General features: G+C 37.3%; 1 protein-coding gene across 2 annotated transcripts in view; it reads right to left on the bottom strand.

Annotated features, from left to right (window-relative positions):
- Positions 1-1,056: 1,056 nt before the first annotated feature.
- The window catches only part of LOC131064683 (protein argonaute 3), a 109,339-nt gene continuing 90,561 nt past the window's right edge, over positions 1,057-19,834 (bottom strand). For both annotated transcript variants that reach the window (XM_057998919.2, XM_057998917.2), the window contains one exon: positions 1,057-1,437. In XM_057998919.2, coding sequence (XP_057854902.2) covers positions 1,301-1,437 — 137 coding nt within the window. In that variant the 3' untranslated portion in view covers positions 1,057-1,300. The remainder of the gene's footprint in view (positions 1,438-19,834) is intronic.

The raw sequence follows: 19,834 nt of genomic DNA, 5'->3' as shown, positions 1-19,834 counted from the left end.
ATGACAAGCTGGCATAACAAGTAACAACACTATAAGTCAATCCCACAAGAATGATTATTTGCCTGAAATATCATCTGCAAACGTACAGGCAGTCCAGCCAACAAACACTAACACTTGGAAAACCAATTTTTTTTCCAATAAACTTTTTTATTAATATTTTTTATTTTTTACACAGGATTCAAAGAGCATACCAGAGGAAAGAACCCTGGGAAGAAAACCTCCGATCACAGCTCATAAAATCACTTGGAAAACCAATTATTCCAAAAAAAAAAACAGCAAAACTATACAAGCCTGCACATTGAACTGAAATCGCTGATTACCAAAATGACACACCCTGCAGCTAGCAAACTACCACTAATTATCAACCAAAAACCAAAACTATGGCTCAAAGGTCGTGTATACAATAAAACACTTACACTGCAAATCCCATGTCCACTAATGAATCTTAATCATATACCTTGCAAATAATAATGCTACGAACTTTATTCAGACCATTTACAGCTGATTCATGATGTCAAGAAGGTAAGCATCCAAAGAATGAGAGGATGTTTGAATAGCACCTGTGTATATCTAACTTCAGAAGTATTTTGCTTTCACTCGTACCATCACTCTGCTTCAAATTTAAACTTTTGAGAAACAAATATATACAACAAATTCAAGGGAAATTGACATCCAAATGACCTGCATTACAACATTAAAGCAGCCCCACATATGAGAGAAATTCATTTGCTTGCTAAATTTGGAACAACTATAAAGTTCGAAACAAAAATTACCTAACAAAATTATTTATCCAGTATCATGCCATAGAAATCTCAAGAAATGTCCCAAACTAAACATTGTCCCATTCAAGGGCTTCTTGAATGTTTCTCGTAAGACTGTTCCACCAAGTCTAAATTCAGGAATGCCAAAAAGGGGAATCCCTAGAAGTAAACCCAAAGTCTTAGAGATGATATTTTCATAGCGAAATAACAGGATGACAAGAGCAGGGAATGGGGATGATGATATGAATTTTAGCTTTAAACGAATAATGGAATCTTAAAGGCATATTAAAGTATCTGAATAAATGAATTTACTGTTCTATTTTTAAAACAGAAAACATACAAATCACCCTCCATGAAACTGAAAGGAAAAACAAGTTTAACAATGAATGAAACACTTTCATAAAAGATATACAGAAAACAGCCATCCCTCCCAAGGGGAGACTCTTTGATAGACACCAAGGTAAAAATATAATGAACTCTGAAAATTCCAAGCACCATTGACCAGACATTCATATATTGTAATGCTAATTTTCCCAAAGTCAAGCTGCCACAGGTCCTCCTTCTATTGGTCCATCTGATATGACGCTGTAGATTCTTCCATGGCCTCTTCCTCTGCCACGGCCACGACCACGACCACGACCACGACCACGCCCACGCCCACGCCCACGCCCACGCCCTGCAAAACATCATAACGGAGAAAATGATATTAAAACACAAAAATTTGCGACAGCACTCTCGTAGTAAGAACCTCTTTACTATAAAAAAACGCAATATTTGAAACCTTATTAATTATACTAGACTCAACTTCAAATCTCTAAATCTTATCTCCAATATTTGAAACCTTGTAAGTGACTTGTTTGTCAAGCAAATACCATGGAATTTTCATGGTAATGAAATCTCTTAGCTAGAGCACAGTGAAAGAAATATGTACTAGATGTGCATCAAAATAAAGGAAAACAGTACAAGTTGCACCAATTCACCACATTGGATGAATTCAGTTTAGCAAGAAAGTTATTAAAATTTAGCTTACCCAAAAACATCAAAGAAGAAACATATACCAAAACTCTCAACAGTATTAAAAATTAATACTTTCCATACATTCAAATTACAACAGATATGCATTAATTTTGCCAGAGATGCTAGAACAAATGTACGCTCAGCGTAAAAGTTAAAATCGGTTGAATTATTCAGTCTGCCGTTCTGCCAAAAGGAATTTGAGCTTTATTACAAGCATCGCTTAATCATTGCTAGAGTAAGCTGTAGCTAACTAGACTGAAATCGTTAATGGATTGACACAATATACAGGCTCGTTGGTAAACCATTGATGTGATCTCAACCATAAGATTCAAAGATGTTCAAAATATGAAAACAATATAGTACATATGCAGGAGATCATATTTTCCAAGTTTCCTAAGGTTGAAAAAATGGCAGTCAAGAAATTTGTAAAGCAATGTTATAAGATAGAATACGTTGACAACAAGTTGAAGGGTTCTATAAAAGAGGAGATATTATGAATTCAAATTGAATTTTGACTGCGTACAAAGCAAAGACAAGAAAAATATTCAGGAGGTATGAGAATTTTTAAAATAACACTTCAGTGGCTTGTGTCTTATGGAGGGCAAAAGATTGTGGGAAATTTTCATTTTTGGCTGGTTGGAAATCCCTTGGAGTATTAACACACATAGCTACACACACACGCGTATGCATATGTACATATATACATACATACATATACATATACATGCATATGTACATATGTACATACATACATACATACATGTGTGTGTGTGTGTGTTCAGAACACTTCACTGGCTTGTGTCTTATGGATGGCAAAAGATTGTAGGAAATTCTCATTTTTGGCTTGTTGGAAATCCCTTGGAGAATTAACACGCATAGCTACATATATACATATACATATATATGCGTATGTATATATGTATGCACACACACACATGCATATGTATATATATATATATATATATATATATACACACACACACATATACACACATACACATGCATATGTGTATATGTGTATAGATATATACATATATATATATATGTATATGCACAAATATATATATATATATATGTGTGTGTGTGTGTGTGTGCGCGCCTACATATATATATATATATATATGCACACATGTACACTTATATACACATATATATACATATATGTGTGTGCGCGCGCGCATATATATATATGTATGTGCATACATATACATACATGTGTGTGTGTGTGTGTATATATATATATATATATATATATATATATATATATATATATATATATGTGCATACATATACATATATATGCGCATGTATATGTATGTATACGTACATACATGTAAATTCAAAAATTACAAATTTGCTATACCAAGACCAGCAACTTATTACTCCAAGGGTTTGACATGATGGTTTGACATGATTGCCTGCAAAGCAGATGTATCACTTTAAATTCTATTCATTTTCTTTTGTTTTCTCCATTGTCATTTTCAATATTGGAAGTTGATTATCCTTCTTTATTGGCAATGGCAAACCCATCCCAAGGTTGTGCCAGTGGACGGTATGAGGACCAATTATTGTGGAAAAATTAATCATGTTACTTCAATTTCTTTCTTTTAATAACTCCCTTAAATATACCATCAAGGTTTAAGATGACTCTTTGCAAGCTTAATGAGAAGGCAAAGCAGCTGGTAATCACCTTAAGCTTTTGTTTATTTCTAGAATCTAATGCTTTTTGGATGGCCTGGGCTGCGGATAAATCCCTGGGTTCGACCAGGGTACTACCCAGGCTCTTGAGTTCTCTGAGGATTCGGCCTATGCGAAACCCACAAAGAACCTAGGCACCTGGGTAGTAGCTTGGGCAAACCCAGGGACATAACAAGACTGAACTAGTACACGGGCCTAACCAAGACCAAAACCCAGGCCTGTAGGGAAAAACCTGGTAACATAGAGGATGTTGTGTAGTGGTCCCACAACAGCTATAAGTTGTAGAATATTATAAGGTGTTCCCCAGCTATTGCAAGTTGTTGTAGTGTTATCCACAAAATTTAATTTTTGTTATTAAGACACAAGTCTTTGCAAAGTTCCCTTTTATTTGCCTTACCAAAACCCGAATCTCGTCGCAGCTTTTGTGTATTTCCCAACTTAATCACCAGCCTCTCACATTTACTAACTTGGTTGCGAGATTCTGAAGTTTTGAAAGGGCCCGATCACCCAACATGGTTTCAAAGACTCACAAAGTCCGATGTCTCATAACAAGATCGGACTTTTGACTGTCTCTCGAATTAGTGCAAGGTTATGAACCTGCCCAACTCCCAACATCCTCATTTTGTTGCCGGATTGGATATTTCATGAAGTTTTCAAGGAACACCTCCGACTTCGAAGTTGGAGCGGTTATTGAGGATGTGACCCAAGGTCGATGCAACAGACTTGCTGAGGTGGCAGCACGAGTGTTGACAAAGGATACGCCATAATTAATCGTCGTTGGGGATTAAATAAGGTTGTCAAGTCGATAAAAGTAGCTGCCTCCTATCATTATCGACTTTAACCTTTCTTACCGCTATGCCATGCACAGTCCCCAGGGAACAAATCAAAGAAGAGATTCACAAAGTACCATCATTAATGGCAAATTAAGCAATAAAGGACACGTAAAGGTGGCGACATGTGTTGCAACACTTGATATTGTCATCCTTGTAGAGCCAATTTAATGCACCACCTTTTGAAACTAGCTGAAGGAGCGTATGCTATCATGAGTTGTTCCTGTCGAAATGGTTTTGCCTCATGACGGCGAACTACCATTTCATAACCCAAACTTGAATTGGCCAGAAATTGAGCAAGAAGATATCATCCGACAGTTACGGTCTTTTGCATGGAAAAAGCGCACCCACTTCAGTGAATATAGAAAAACTATCATCCTATTAGGGAAAATCGCGGAACAGGTTGAGAACCACAAACAGCGCTTACAAGAAGAGCTCGCTGCAGAGAGGAATCCTAGTAGTTAGTTTTGCAGCAATGGCAAAGATGGTACTCAAAGGCAAAGGTCCCCTGATCCAACCAAATGTCGAATATTTGCAGGATGATCTTCTTCTCGACATGAGTGACTTCGTTTGGGCAACCATACTTGATGAAGATGAATTTACAGAAGTCCTTTTGGTGCTGATTGAAGAAGAAATGATAGCGGACAGGATTGACCATCAAATTGCAAGACATAATCCAGTGCACGACGAAGAAGCTTGAATGTGGTATCTTTTATAGTTTAAGACTTTGCAACGGGGTTCATGGAGTAATTTTGTTTGTTTTGATATAAGTCTTGTCTGAAACGGTCGTTTTCAAGACCGTTACTTTAAAAGAACCGTTTCTTGAAAACGGAACAGACTTTTAAGTATAAATAGATAGATGATAGATGGAAAGGAAGGAAAATACTAGAAAAGTATTGTTACATTTTGAATAGTTAGCCATCTCTAAGGAGTTTTATATCTTTGTGTGAATTAATATATCAGAACTTTGTGTTTGCTATATTCTTTCATGTTGGAAGTAAGCTTTGAATTACTGCAATTCTACTTGGTATTCATTTACTTGCTATGGTTAAATGTGAATAATGTAGAAACTTTGGATTTTGCATGTTCCCTGTTCAATTTATTTACATTACATTTCAATATTTTCCATGCAATTAATTGTGTTGTGAGCAGACTGTGTGTTGCCTGCATTCCCGTTCAATAATTTGAATCTAAATTTCATCTTTCTGCATATGGGAAGTGTGTATCTCTCCAACTGTTAGTTCTCATTTGTCTTTCATGCTGGGCACATTGAGTCATTTTGTAATCATTTCTAGAAAGACAAATTTGTTAACCAACATGTAGGAATGGAGTACTCCTGTAGTTGTTGTAAATTGCTTCAGGACAATGTGGAGTGTTCTCAAAGCTGTTGCAAATTGCTATAGGACAAAGTGGAGTGTTCTCAAAGATGTTGTAGAACACTTTGGAGTGTTCCCACAACTGCTGCAGATTACTTTTGGCCATTGTGGGGCATTGCTATAGCTCCCAATTGTTGTTGTAGGAAGCTGTGAGGCCTTGCTGTAGTGACAACATGTTTCTAGTGTCAAATGTCGCATGTTGTGCTAGAACTACTACCAGCAACATTTCTAACCTGGTAGAAGAATGTTGTAGTTGGCATTAGGTGAGTCATGTAGTTGCTACACAATAGTGTTATGATCTTGCAATATGTTTCCTTTGGGTTGCATCCTAATGTTTTATTGACTAATGTGTCAATCTTCCATAGAAATGCTTTGTTGATTTTGGTCATCAGCCTAGATGTCAATAGGTCTATTGTAGACCTTGAGCATGATTTTACCTCTAGTGTAATGTCCCCTATTGGGATATTCCTATATTTTTCCCCAAGCAACTTGTAAATGCATAGGTCTACTGTTTATATCAATCTGATCTGCTGTCTATACTCGTGTGTGTGCGTGTGTGTGTGTGCGTGTGCGCATGTGCGCGAGTGTGTGGGTGTGCGTGTGCATGTGTGTGGGTGTGTGTGCATGCTTGCGCACGCACGCGCAAATTAGAATCCTTTCTATTCCATCAGGTTTGATTCCTTGGTTATTGATTTAATGTTTCCTCTTCTTTTCTTTTAATGCCTACTTTATTATTGTTTGCAGATTTGTATTTGTGTTCTGATCTCTTCAATAAATGTTCATATCATTCTTCCAAATTTTCTTATAATTCTGATTTAGGTTTGCTCCTAAATCTGCTTTTAATGCTTCAGATATTTTGTTCTAGTCCATGGATCCTTCCTTCTCAAACGAAAATTTCTCCCCTTTATATCTTCCAATTGGAGGCAGAGTCGCACCTCTTCATAATGCTCACAACCTTTCGCAATTACCATCCTTCGAAAGAGTCACGACTTGTAGTGACCTTTTTCACACATCACCCAATTGTAGATGGGGACCCCCTGTTTTTGCTTTTTAGGGTTTTTCTTTGGCGTCCCAACTGCTAATCACCACTCTTTTTGCAATGAGGAGTTAGAGTTTTGAGAGATTATCCTGAGCCAAGTAGAGAATTCATGGTCATATCAATGTTTGAATGTTGTCAAAGTGTTTAGAAGGTCTGAAGGACGAGTATTGCTATTGCTTTGGGTCATTTAAAACAACTTTCTATTTTTAGGAATTTCTGTTTTTTTGCTTTTTTCTAAAAATAGAAAGTTTTGTTTTTGGCACTTTGGGCAAAATCCGGGAAGCATTTTTTTTTGGCTTGCTTTTAGTTTTTTATCGCTTTTTGCTTTTTTCTGCTTTTTTGAAAGTAGAACCTGGGTTTTGTTCCTCAAGTCATTTGGTCAGTGCCCATGTCTTCAGATTCAAAATTTTTTGCCTCAGTACAAAAAGTAGGGTTATGTTTTTTTTGCCTTTTTCTGGAATTAGGGTTTTGATCCTCGGGCTATATCATTATTGCCCATGTTGTCAGAATTGAAAAATTTGGTCTCTAAGGGTTAAAAGCAAAATGGAAACCCTAATTAGGGTTCAGTTCCAGAAGATTAGCCATATGATCAATGCCCATGTCCTAAGATTTGAAAAATTATGTCTTTAAGTGCAAAAAAGCAAGGTAAACCCTAATTAGGGTTTTTGTTCCAGATGATCCAGCTATGAACATGGCAGGTTAGAGATGGACATGACAATTTGAATGAAGATGTTTGGAAAAAAAAGTAGCATGAAGATGAAAATTCAAGGGAAGACCAAGTTGGACCAGCCAAGCACATGAAAGAATGGCAAACAAAGGATAAAATTCGCCCAAGGCATGAGGAGACTTGTCCAAACATCTCCTGACTCCACCCAAGCCAAGGATGGCTAATGGAAGACAAAGTTCACCCACACCAAGCATGGCCAAAAGGATTCCAAGTCCGCCAAGGTTAAAAAGAGATGGCAAAGCAAAGTGGAAGCATGTCCAAGCTTCTCCAAACCCCACCTTGTCCAAGGAAGAGTGAAGTCCGGCTTGGCATGAGACACATGGAGTCTGCCTTGGAGGATTGTCCAAGCATGTTCAAAGTCCGCCCTACATTGGCACATGGAAGGTGGCACAAGGAAGATGAAGTCCGCCCTTGGACTGTCTAAGGAACCATCAAGTCCACCCATGTCCAAGACTTCTCAAAGTCCAACTTGGCAAACAAACTTCCAACTCCGCCTAGGCATATACAAGATGGCAAAACCTCTTCAAACTCTGGCCCACCCAAAGATGGCACAAACAAGTCAAAGTCCGCCTTGTCCCAAGCAACTTGAAGTCTGCCTAGATGGATGTCCAAACATCATCCAAGTCCACCATCTAGAAAAGCAAACAAAGTTGGCAAAGAAGCTTCCAACTCCGCCAAAGCATGAGAAGCATGTCAAGACTAGGCCAAGTCCGCCTAGACATGGTGGAATAAAGCAAGACCAAGTTGGCTAAGACATAAAGTTCGCTAGGCACGAAGAGAAGAAGAAAAGCATTAGTAAAGAAAGCATGTCCAAGGGCATTCAAAGTCCGCCTAAGCATGCAAGAGGTTTAGATGGCAAAAGATTAGTAAAGTCCGCCAAGGAACACATGAGGGAGCATGTCCAAAAGGTCTCAAAGTCCGCCAAGGCATAAGCAAAGAATGTCCAAGGCATGAGAAAGTCCCCCCTAACACAAGGAAGATCCAATAAAGCAAGCTATACTTCAAGTCCGCCTAGACAAAGTTTGCTAAGATAAAGCAAAACAAAAGCATGGAAAGGAGCATAAGATGGATGTCTAAAGATCTTCTAAATTCGCCAAGCATAAGAAGACAATGTCCAAGTAAAACTAGACTCCGCCTATGATGGAATAAAGCAAAGCCAAAACAAAGTTGGTATGACCTCCTCCAAGTCCGCCATGAAGAAAGCAAGACATGGCAGGACATGATCAAACTCCGCCAAGCTAGAAAAACATAGACATTGGCAAATAAATGTGTCTAAACCACTTCAAAGTCTGCCCTCCCAAGGAGATGTCCACACTTGAGCAAAGTCCAACTTAGGCAAGTTGAAGTTAGCAAAACATTGGCCAAGTGCGACTTGGCATAAAGGTCTCCAAATCCGCCATTAAGACAAGGTTGAAAAAGAAAAGCAAAGGGCTTAGACATGTTAAGAATAAAATAAAATTGCACAAACACAAGTTGACTAGGCATAAATGGAATATGTGAAGATACCTAAGCAAGACATAAAAAATTTGCCTATGGCTCAAGGGTAAGACATGAAGACAATCGACTTGCCATTTCGAAGAGAGAAAATGGCTAAAGAAAAAGAACAAATTTGACAAAATAAGCACAAGAAATCAAGGGTCAAACAAACGAACGGGTTGGAAAATAAAAGATTGACACATGAAAAATGGCTAACAATCAAATTTTGACTAATTGTTGGTGAGGAAACAGGAAGAAAGAAGAAGAATAAAAAGGGAAAGTCAAGAGAAGATGAATAAAATCCTTGTCCAAGGACGGGGTTTGTTCTACTCAGCACAAGCCAGATCCAAAAATTGAAGGCAAATCCACATGCAAAGTGTGTCCGAGCATAGAAATGGTCAAAATCTTGGCTAGGTGCTGGAGGATCCACATGAAGGTGTCACAAAATAAAATTGACTAGCCAAAATTTGGCCAAGTATGGGAAATACTTCACAGAAAAGTTCCAATTCCCTTCATTGTGGCGAAGGCACAAGGGAATTCTTCTCCAAAATTCAAAGCACTCGAAATAACTTCAAGGCATTGAGAAAGGAAAGTCTTCAGGCTTGGTGAAAATTCCAGACTTCTTGAAGGATTTCATCTCTTGAAGAGTCAAAGACAAGCTCCCAAACATCATTAGATAGTGGTAAGAAGACTATTCCAAACAAATTTCCATACTTGGGCAATTTTTCAGCACAAATTGGAGAACTCAAGAAGAACATTCAATTGTTCCAAGTCAACATGTCCAAGTTCAATGAACCTGACTTATCCAGAAGCTTCTAGAGGGCACACTTCACAATGTAACAACCTTCTATTTTATTATTGGTTTATATTTAGCAAGAAGGACAAGTGTCCTCAAATGTAATTTTCTCATTGGTCGAAGAGTAGTTAGTTGTAACAAACCCTAATTAGGGGTTTATTTTGTAATCTCGATCGTTGATTGAAAACCAATCCTGGCCATTGAATTGTAATTGGGAAGCCTATAAATTGAGCTTGCCCCTCATTTATAAATCATGGGAGCATGTTGCAAAACATGTTGAGATAAGTAATTGTTGCTTACAACTGCCGAAGTAATAAGTAATGCATTGTTCTAATTGATGGTGATTACCTCTATTATTTTGGATTTGGAAAGGTTCTTATCCCTCATCATAGTTTAGATTTTTATTTCATGTATGTTAGAAGAATGCAAGATTTGATAAGTATTGATTTATGGTGAATTTCCACTCATACTTTTGATGAACAGATGATTTTTGTTCATTGTGTAAAGTTAGTCCGAGTTTATTTTGTGGAGGATTTAACTTCAAATTTGAGTAATATCGTTCAATTGTTGGTATTATTCATAAGTGTGAAAATCATAAGCACATCCCTTGAAGATCGCACTCACTTTGTGTAGTTGTCCTAAGTGTGGCGAAGTAAAGTGTTGTTATTGAAGTCACCTAGTCGATACCGTCTCTTGAATTCTTAGGAATAGATTAGAATTTCTAGGCCTTATCTCCTTTTCAGTTTTCCATGATCCAAACCCAAACGATAGATCTTCATTGTGAATTGAACAGGCCAAGCGTAAGTCCCCCTTGTATTTCAGCATACATAACCAAGGTAGCTATCCAACGCAAAGTCGCTTGTTCGCACATATAGACCTTGGAGTCGCCTTGTGGTCTTGCTCGCAATCTTGGCACAAGTAGTGATTTTGTTCAGGATAGGATAGAGTATCCTTGGATATTTTATTCTAATGTTCGGTAAATTATAAAACGTACACCAACACGACCCTTCATCATTGCTGCCCCTTTGAAAGAGTCACTTCCTTATCCTCTTCCCATAAATGCTCCCTTCTTTCTTTCTTCATCCCTTTTTTTCCCAAATAAAGTTCTCTTCTCTCCCTTTTATATCTCATGTTTGAGGGAGTCACAACTTTTCATTTCATGCCTTTTAACCATTCATTAAACTTAACTAAATTTTAATTATATTAAATTTTATTTTTATTCTTTTATATTTTTATTTATTATTATTATTTATTAATAAATCATGTTTCAACACAGGGACATTACATCTAGTCATCGAGTGAAATATCTTTCTATAACCTCATTCTACTAGAGGACCTAAGGGTTCCCATGCCTTAGGGTAATGTCTCTCTAACACAAGCTTTAAATGACATTACAACCGAACTAAACAATATGTAAGTACCAATTATGGGTGAATCTTTTAAAATAAAATTTATGCTAGGGGAAATTAACAAATGATAATAATTAAGTCTTCAAAAAAGATGATAATTAAGTACCATATATTTTCAAGGAAGTGATTATGCCATTCTATCAATTCTTGTTAGATTGTTTCTATTGATATAATATATTATATTGCACTTATTTTATTTTACTTAGACAAATAAGTTTTATCCTAGGTAGCTAATAAACATATGTTTCCTTGATTGAGGCCCATTAGGTGCCACTACTACCTCTAGTTGTCACCATAACCCATGCATCTAAGAACCTAAATATATGTGTATTTTCTTTTGGTTAATGAATGAGAAAGTCAACTTGTATTCGCATTATCTACTTCTATGTAGAGAAAGAGCAAATAGAAGTTAATTTAATTGTCAAGATTATGGGTAGAGGTTTTGCACTTTTGTTAAAGCAATTAAAATCCTATGTTTTATCATTTAGCTATTAGGCTGATTCACTTTTTCTCATTCTATTGGGTTTTCTAAGTCTAAGGGTTCCATCTTCTAAGGCTATTTTTTATAAGTAAATTTTTTATAAGTGATTTTTTTCTGGAAGCATGTTGAACCAAATGTAAGCTTGCCATTGCATCCAAAGGATCTAAGAAAGCTGGTTTTGTCCGAGTTGAACACTTCGAGGACTGCCAATCAAGTTTAAAGGTTGCAAGTTATCTTGCATTTTTGTAAGTAAACTTTTTTCTAGAAGCATGCTAAAGCAAATCTAAGCTCGTAATTGCATCCAAAGTGCCCAAAAACAAAAGAATTGCTTGTCGAATTGTCAAAATCAAACATGTGCAAAAGTTGCAACTTTTTATAGAGGTATTTGCAAGTCCACATAATACCATATGAGGGCATAAAAAATAAGAAAAATAGCAACACCAACTCACTAATCAAGCATCATTGCCACCACTAGCACTTTGCTCTATTGGGAAATTTCCAATCTCTATCCAACGAATTAACATTAAAGACTGGTTCTCAGGTTATGACATCAATGGATGAGATACTAGGTTAGGACCATTACAATATAAAAATCTGAAAATTGGATACATATTTGAAATTAAGGAACCTTAATGTAAAATTACCATGATTGGATCCATCTTCTTTATGATGCTGAAATAACATCCTTAACAATACCACCTTAAGTGAACTTATAACAGCAATAAATAAAAGACAACATCACCATAATATAGCAGCCAAGAGGCACAAATCAGCAACATAAAAGCATCACATGACACAGGATTTATGTGGAGAAACCATTGTGAGAAAAAACTTCACCAAAAAGAGAGGCCAACTATGCATTATCTTTGAAACAAGATTACAATTTGTCACACACTTCCATTCTCCTCTTTGCCTCCAAAATGGCAGCACCCATATACCTATGAACAGCCTCTTTATGCTCCAAGTTGTCCCTTGTACCTGCAATATAACTCTACATTCAACTATTCCTCTTTTTTTTCCACATCCAAGGAGCTGATTTTATAAAGTTGTAAAGAGGTCTTATGCACCAAACTTGGTGCCCAAAGATGAATCTTCATTTCAAATGTCACATCCTCTGATTTCTCTTCTAGAATGTGTAAAGGCACAAGTTTTGGCTCCAAAAACTTTCCCTCCAACTTAGGTGCCCGAATTTGGAAATGAAACATCACATGAAATTCCACAAATGAAGGAATATTAAGAGACAATTGTTGCCTCTTTCCAAATGCCCACATGGATTAGCCCAAAAGTCACTCTTTGTCCTCTTCACTTATCTTTTACCATCCCATTCTAGATGTCCACATTTGAGAAAACATTAATTTAATTATTTATGTCCACAAATCACCTTTACCACTGCTAGTGGAACTCATCTCTTATACATGTATTACAAGCAATATTATTTATGAATGTAATACGAACAATGGTGAGAATAATATGCTACAAATTATTTTCCAAATACAAACTAAGTACCTAGGGATAGTTTCCAAGCCATAAGAATCACAAACAAAGAAAAAACATCCTTAGCAAATCATGTACCACCTAAATCTTCACCATTCTCTCATTCTTCAATAAGATACCTACAAAAGCAACCATGATAACCACCATCAAGAAAAAAAACTCCCCACATCATGTCACCCATGATTAAACAAGGAACATACCAAGATATAACATATCAACTATCACTGAAACCTGCACCAATATTTACATGAACACAAGCATCAAATTCAAATCGTAACAAATGGCTTTACCTAGCTTACTCATACTAGTTGGTATAGCAACCACAACAAATTGCAACTCATCCAAGCTAACCATACCTCAAAAAAAGAAATTCAAAACAACATAGGAAGAACTCCATGCCATGAACATATCATTCCACAATCTTCAATAAAGTCTTTGTATGTTCCCCAATCTAGGCATCCATCCTTATATCTTAATACAACATACCAATGCAAAAATAACCACAAACAAGGCCAACTAATAAAGTCTACATCAACACTGAATCAATCTCATGGGTATAGACAGTCCACATCCAAGTCATCCCACTACTATCAATAGGTTGTACACACCTAGAAATTGCATTACTCATAGGTCCGAAACAAATGCAAAATGCAAAATCATCATCACATTAGTATCCTGCAAACTGAAATACAAGGATAACCTGCCAATGAAGAAACGACATATCCAAGAACTCCCACTGCATGAGTAATGTCAAATCTGAAAAACATGATCAAAGCATTACACAAGTCTTCCTATAGCACATCTCATAGAGGATGTAGCTAATTCCTCTATCACAATGTGGAGAAAACATGATATACAAAACTTGCAACCAAATATGCTGCAATACATCTCTCACCATTACTCTTCATAACTTTTCCAAGTTCTCTACACTCAACAAAAGAAGAGATCAAGGAACCTCCATGTTGTCACCAAAGATTTATCCACATAGATCTCAAATCCAATGTAATGTAAATACAAGCATCCAAAAAAAAGAACAAGACCAAAGAGAGAACCTACAAATCAAACCATATCCTTGTACCACACTAACATATGCCAAGTTGTGTGAAGTAAGATCTCCTCTAACATCCCAAACATGCAAGGATATCAACATCTAACATTCAAAAAAAGATGAAAACATGACAACAATAGATGTAAACCCCTTATACCGAAGGTAGATCAAACAAGCTAGACATTCCCACATTAAAGGAAATTTGCCCAAAGCCACATATCGTTTCTTGTACCTCTCCAAACTAGATCCGTAGCTGAAGACCAAGAAACAAGAACAACAAAAATTCATAAAACATGTATCTTCTTCTTAACAAGTCCTCAAAATTTTGATATTCAAGACTAACCCATATGAGAAGACGAGATACAAAATAAAGAATGCATCTGATATTCAAGTGGGCAATAGCTCTAAGATCATTCACCTATTGAGTAGACCAAGAGTGGGATACAAGATTGTCTTGTGTATCCACCACCAACCAATGAAAGCTTATTATAAATGACAAAAATGACAATCTTCTATTCAAGTAAATGGATTCACATCCATAACCAAGTGTAGGCTCCTCAACCTTTCTAGTGAAATCCTCATAGTAACATTCAACACATATCTCTAAGTAGAAGAGATATCTAGCCTCACCCAATTCTCAAATCGTTTGACTCACGATTTCTCACCAGCCAAGTATGGCTGCAAGTAAATCGTTGAAAAACTCATTAGCACTTGGGCCAATTTTTAATGAAAAAATTAGGAAAGATCGCGACCAAATCTACAAAAAATCACCATTAAAAAAGACGTCTTTATTTTTAAGCAAAAACCTAATTTTTTTTAACAGTATTCAACCCACAACAGAACCCAATCATTTTTCGCATGGGAGAAAGGGCACACAGACGTCGCGACTTAAAGACGACAATGGGTAGAGTTTTTTTCGGCATTTCTTGAGTCCTATAGACAACAAATAGGGATTTTTTCTACATTTTGTGAGTCTTGTAGATGATGAATAGTTAAAAACAATTGTATATTGACATAAATACTGAATTTTGTGAGTTAAAAACGACTGGTAACAAAAAAAAATATACCTACCTGTTGTGACGTTTTCACACATCGCCCCATTGCAAATGGGGACCCATGTTTTTTGCTCGTTTTGTTCGTTTTCGCTTTGCTTTTTTAGGGTTTTGTTAGTTTGTTAGTTGTCTGGATTTAGGGTCAAGCCTTAGGGTTCTAATTACCGTATTTTCAGGCCAGAATCCAGTCAGTTTTGAGAGCTTTTTGAGCTTCCTTTCGTAGGATGCAAATTTTGAATGAAATGAATTCGCCAGAATGGTCTAATTTTCAATTGGAATGTTGATGCAAAGCTTAAATTTGTCTAAGTGTTGAAGATGAAATGTGAATTTTTGTCCAATTGAATATTTTTGACCAAATTTTGACTTTTTTGATATTTGATCCTGGGCATTGGAAATGATTTGTTTTTGCCTTGTGAAGTGATTAAATGTGTAAAATCATGTTATTTTGGCCTGTAGGAGCAAAATCGCTCTTGTCCCTCAGTGAAGGACGGGAGCTCGTTTTCAAATATTTTACTATTCCTGCAGGGTCAAGATGAATTACGAATTGGAAGTGATGGAGAAAGGCGAGATCTTTCCATTGAATATAAATTGAAGATTTTCATGAGCACAGAAATGCCTCCAGGGGAAAAATCGCTCCTGTCCCTCAGTGAAGGACCGGAGCTACAAATCCAATTTTGCTTTGTCCTTGCAAGATTTTAACGTCTTGACGATGTGAAAAGGTCCAAAGAGGTACATTTTATCAAATGAATATAATTTGAGGCGCTATCGGGGAGATCAACAGGGTGGCAAGTCCGGCTTGAGTGAGGTCCTGATCCTGAAATTTGGCTAAGTCTGGAATGTCCTGACCCTGAAATTTGACTAAGTCTGGAAACTGAAAAACCTCCAAAAACTAGATTTTGCAATATAACTCCTGGAGGTCTGAAACCACTCTCAAACATCCTGAAAGTATATATGGAATATAACTTAAAGTATAAGAAAGAAGAAACATAGAAGGAAATGTCACTTATACTTAAGTTATATGGAATATAACTTAAATGTTATATTCCATTAAAATTGTCCTGATCGAGAGTGCGAAAAGTCAAATTTCGCTCGTGTCCTTCTCCAAGGGTCCAGAGCGAAAAGCGCTCCTGTCCCTCTCCAAGAGACCAAGGCGAATCGTTCGTGTCCCTCACCAAGGGTCCAGAGCGAAAATGATTAGTTGAGCCATTCCTGACCTTGTTCGGACGAATCGAGACATCAAAGGCATGGTGAAGGACGAAATGAGCATGATAGAACATCCAGACTTGATCAAAACAATAAAATGCTTAAGTTCGCTCCTGTCCCTCAGGGAGGGACCAGAGCGATTTTTGTCTAAGATGAATTTCTTGCCAAGTTACGACCGATTCCAAGGCATGGATGAATGGAAGGACGCATTATGAACCCGTTGAATATAAATCTGGAAGCTAGCAAAGTGAAGTGAAGCATACAAAGCCAAGATCGCTCCTGTCCCTCTCCAAGGGACCAGGGCGATATGATGATTATGTTGCCTTTTCTTCAAGTTCAAAACCACTCCAAGGCGAAGAACAAGGTGGCAAGGACGTCTCAAGGCATTTCCATCAAGCAACAAGTTACAAAGGTCGTCACAATGAAAGGATTTGCACTCTAAGACCCAGTTCGCTCCTGTCCCTCTCCAAGGGACCAGAGCGATATCTCCATAATGACATAAATTTCAAAAGACAAACAAGTTTCGAGCAACCAAGAGGGTCGAAAGGACATCATTTCACGTAATGAAGATGGTTGCAAATTGGTAAAAACAAGAACAAGCACAAAATGATGAACTTCGCTCCTGTCCCTCAGGAAGGGACCAGAGCGATATTGGATATATTGGCCAATTCATGCGAAATTTACGTGAGGTCAAGCTTTTGCAAGGTCATACGGGGTCCAAGGTTTTTTTTTTGAGATGACATGCAAATGTTTTGAACGTCCAAACATTGTCAAACATGCTAAAGAGCTCATATCGCTCCTGTCCTTTGGACAAGGACCAAGGCGATTATTGCAAGAACACTCATATTCCTTCAAAGTTGAGGTAAGACGAGGATGGACAAGGTGAAGGACGGCATTTGGAAGACATCACCACGAAGATCGAAGTTTAAAGTTGCTAAGATTATGAAGAAAGACATGGATCGCCCCTGTCCCTCTCCAAGGGACAAGGGCGATGATCCCTCTAAACGTCCAAACACCTCATGCAAGCAAATGGAACGAGCATAGAAGGAACGAGCAAAGATGTTATTCGCTTCACAATGAAAGATCAAAGATCGAAGATGCAAGGTCTACGTAAAAATATAGAGATCGCTCCTGTCCCTCAGGAAGGGACCAGGGCGATATTACATCCAAAGGCACTCATTCGCACATGCAAGTCAATCTAACTCAAAGGACCCAGCTAAAATGGCGATTTGGACGTAAGGATGAAGACCTTGGACGTAAGATTGCAAGAATCATGACCAAATTGATGGATCGCTCCTGTCCCTCAGTCAGGGACTAGGGCGATGAGGTACGTATCCTTCATCTTCAAAATTTGGCGCTCAAACACATTTTTTAAATTTATTTAAATGTTAGAAAAAATCGATATTTAATTAAAAGCATTTAAATAGCGCATGGTATGTATTTATTAATTATTTTTGCCTTTGTAAAAAATCGAAATTTATTAATTAAAAATAAAGGCATTTAATAATTAATTATTAATTTAATAAAAATCAAAAGGGAGCGCTTGGTATTTTAGAGGTCGGCCTTGTTATTTAATTTAAAAATCATTTAAAAAATCGTTTCATATCCTCAAGTCGGCCTAAGGGATGAAAAGGTGCAAGCGCTATATATGGAGGGTGAAAACAATCATTTTCACATAATCATTTCTTGCTTTCTACATGCGATCTTGAGGAGAAGGAAGGAAGTGCGAAGTATTTCAAGTGTGGAGTGCGAATTTCAAACCAAAGGTGGCGCTAATATTATCTAGAGTGGTGCGATATTTTGAAGACTTCAGTGGAGCGATTTGTCAAGGGTGAACTTGGAGATCCATTTAGGACCACGTCAAAGGTGCAATTGAAGATCACGTCCAAGACTTGAAGGGTGGCGAAGTTGATAAGAGGAACGTTCTTTTGAAGATCACATCAAGACCATCTTATTTCAAATTTTGCCTAGGCAATTTTATTCATTTTGCATTCTAGAGTTAGCTCTTAAGTAAGGCATCAAATGGAGGTCTCTTCAAGAAAAAATCAAGCCGGATCAAGGACGGTCTTCGCCGGGACGGTCTTAGCCAGGACATGGGCGACCTCTTTCAATCCAGCGTTCCAAGGCGAGGTACATCATCTTCCTGCACATCAAGGATGCAAGGAGTTAGAACAAGGGCTCGTTGAAGAAGCAAAATAGATCCAGATGAATTAATTAAGGCAAGTTTCTCAACAACATCAAGATGAATATCTACCAAGTTCCAAGTGTCAAATGAGGTGGCGTCCTAGTCATCATTTCTCCAATCAGTGAAGTCCATCTCAGCATGTCCAGATTCAATGCACTTAACTCATGGAAGGTGGCACAAACTCCGATGTACCTACCCCGGCTATCCATTGGTCGATTTTTCTAGAGAGGACATGTGTCCAAGCAATACAATTTTATCATTGGTCAAGCGTTAAATGTTATGTAATGGTTGTAACAAACCCTAATTAGGGTTTTCATTGTAAAATCTTGGCCATTGATCTTGAATTGATCTAAGCCATCAAATTGTATTGTGGGCACTATATAAGCCCAGACATTTCATTTGTAAAAATTAATTAGCAAAGAATTAGAGAGAGTTGTAAATAGTTGAAAGTAGTTAGAGAGTAGAATAGGAGGACAAGGCAAGAAATTGTTGCCATTGATTGTAAACAAACTCCATTTTCATTGAAGTAATGGTGAGATATGTCGTTTTTCTTGCAATTTGCATGGTTCCTTGTTGAGTCTTCAATCTTAGATGGTAGATGATTAGATGAATGGAGGAAATGTTATTGATTGATGGTGGAATTCGTACATCCATACTACTAGCAGTTTGTTGATTGCAGACTTGCCTTGCGTAGTCAACTGGATCATTCAGCCTAAGCTCAATTTCAAATTGTCGCCTCTTCATTGATATGCATCAACTTGGATGGTATCTATTCCTGCGGTGATGATTTGAACATCATAAAGCTTCCCTAGAAGATTGCACTACTCTTGTGTAGATGTTCCATTGATGTCAAAACAAGATCTAGTTAGAGTTTCATCAAAAATCAATCATTGCTCCTACATTCTTAGTATTAGGATTAGATCCTCTCTTCGCCCTTATCCTTTTTCATTTTTCAAATCTAAGTTAGTAAGAACTTGTGTTCTAGCAAAGCAGATCGGGAATTCAATGTAAGTCCCCTTGTGATTCCAGCAAATCACATCATACCACGGCGAGCTTATCCACATGTAGAGACCCTACCAAAAGGAACCTTGGAGTCATCCTAACTGATCCTTCATGCGAATCTTCAGCAGTTAGAGGCTTTATTCAAGAGAGGATAAGATACCCTTAGGTATTTTATTCTGTGTATGATTGTGTACAAAATACACGTCAACAGAATTGGCGCTAGAAGGAGGGCTGAGCATT

This window comes from Cryptomeria japonica, chromosome 8 (genome assembly GCF_030272615.1).
Source record: "Cryptomeria japonica chromosome 8, Sugi_1.0, whole genome shotgun sequence".
NCBI lineage: Eukaryota > Viridiplantae > Streptophyta > Pinopsida > Cupressales > Cupressaceae > Cryptomeria > Cryptomeria japonica.
Note: the sequence above shows the minus strand (reverse complement) of the source record. Positions and strands in the feature narration are given on the sequence as shown.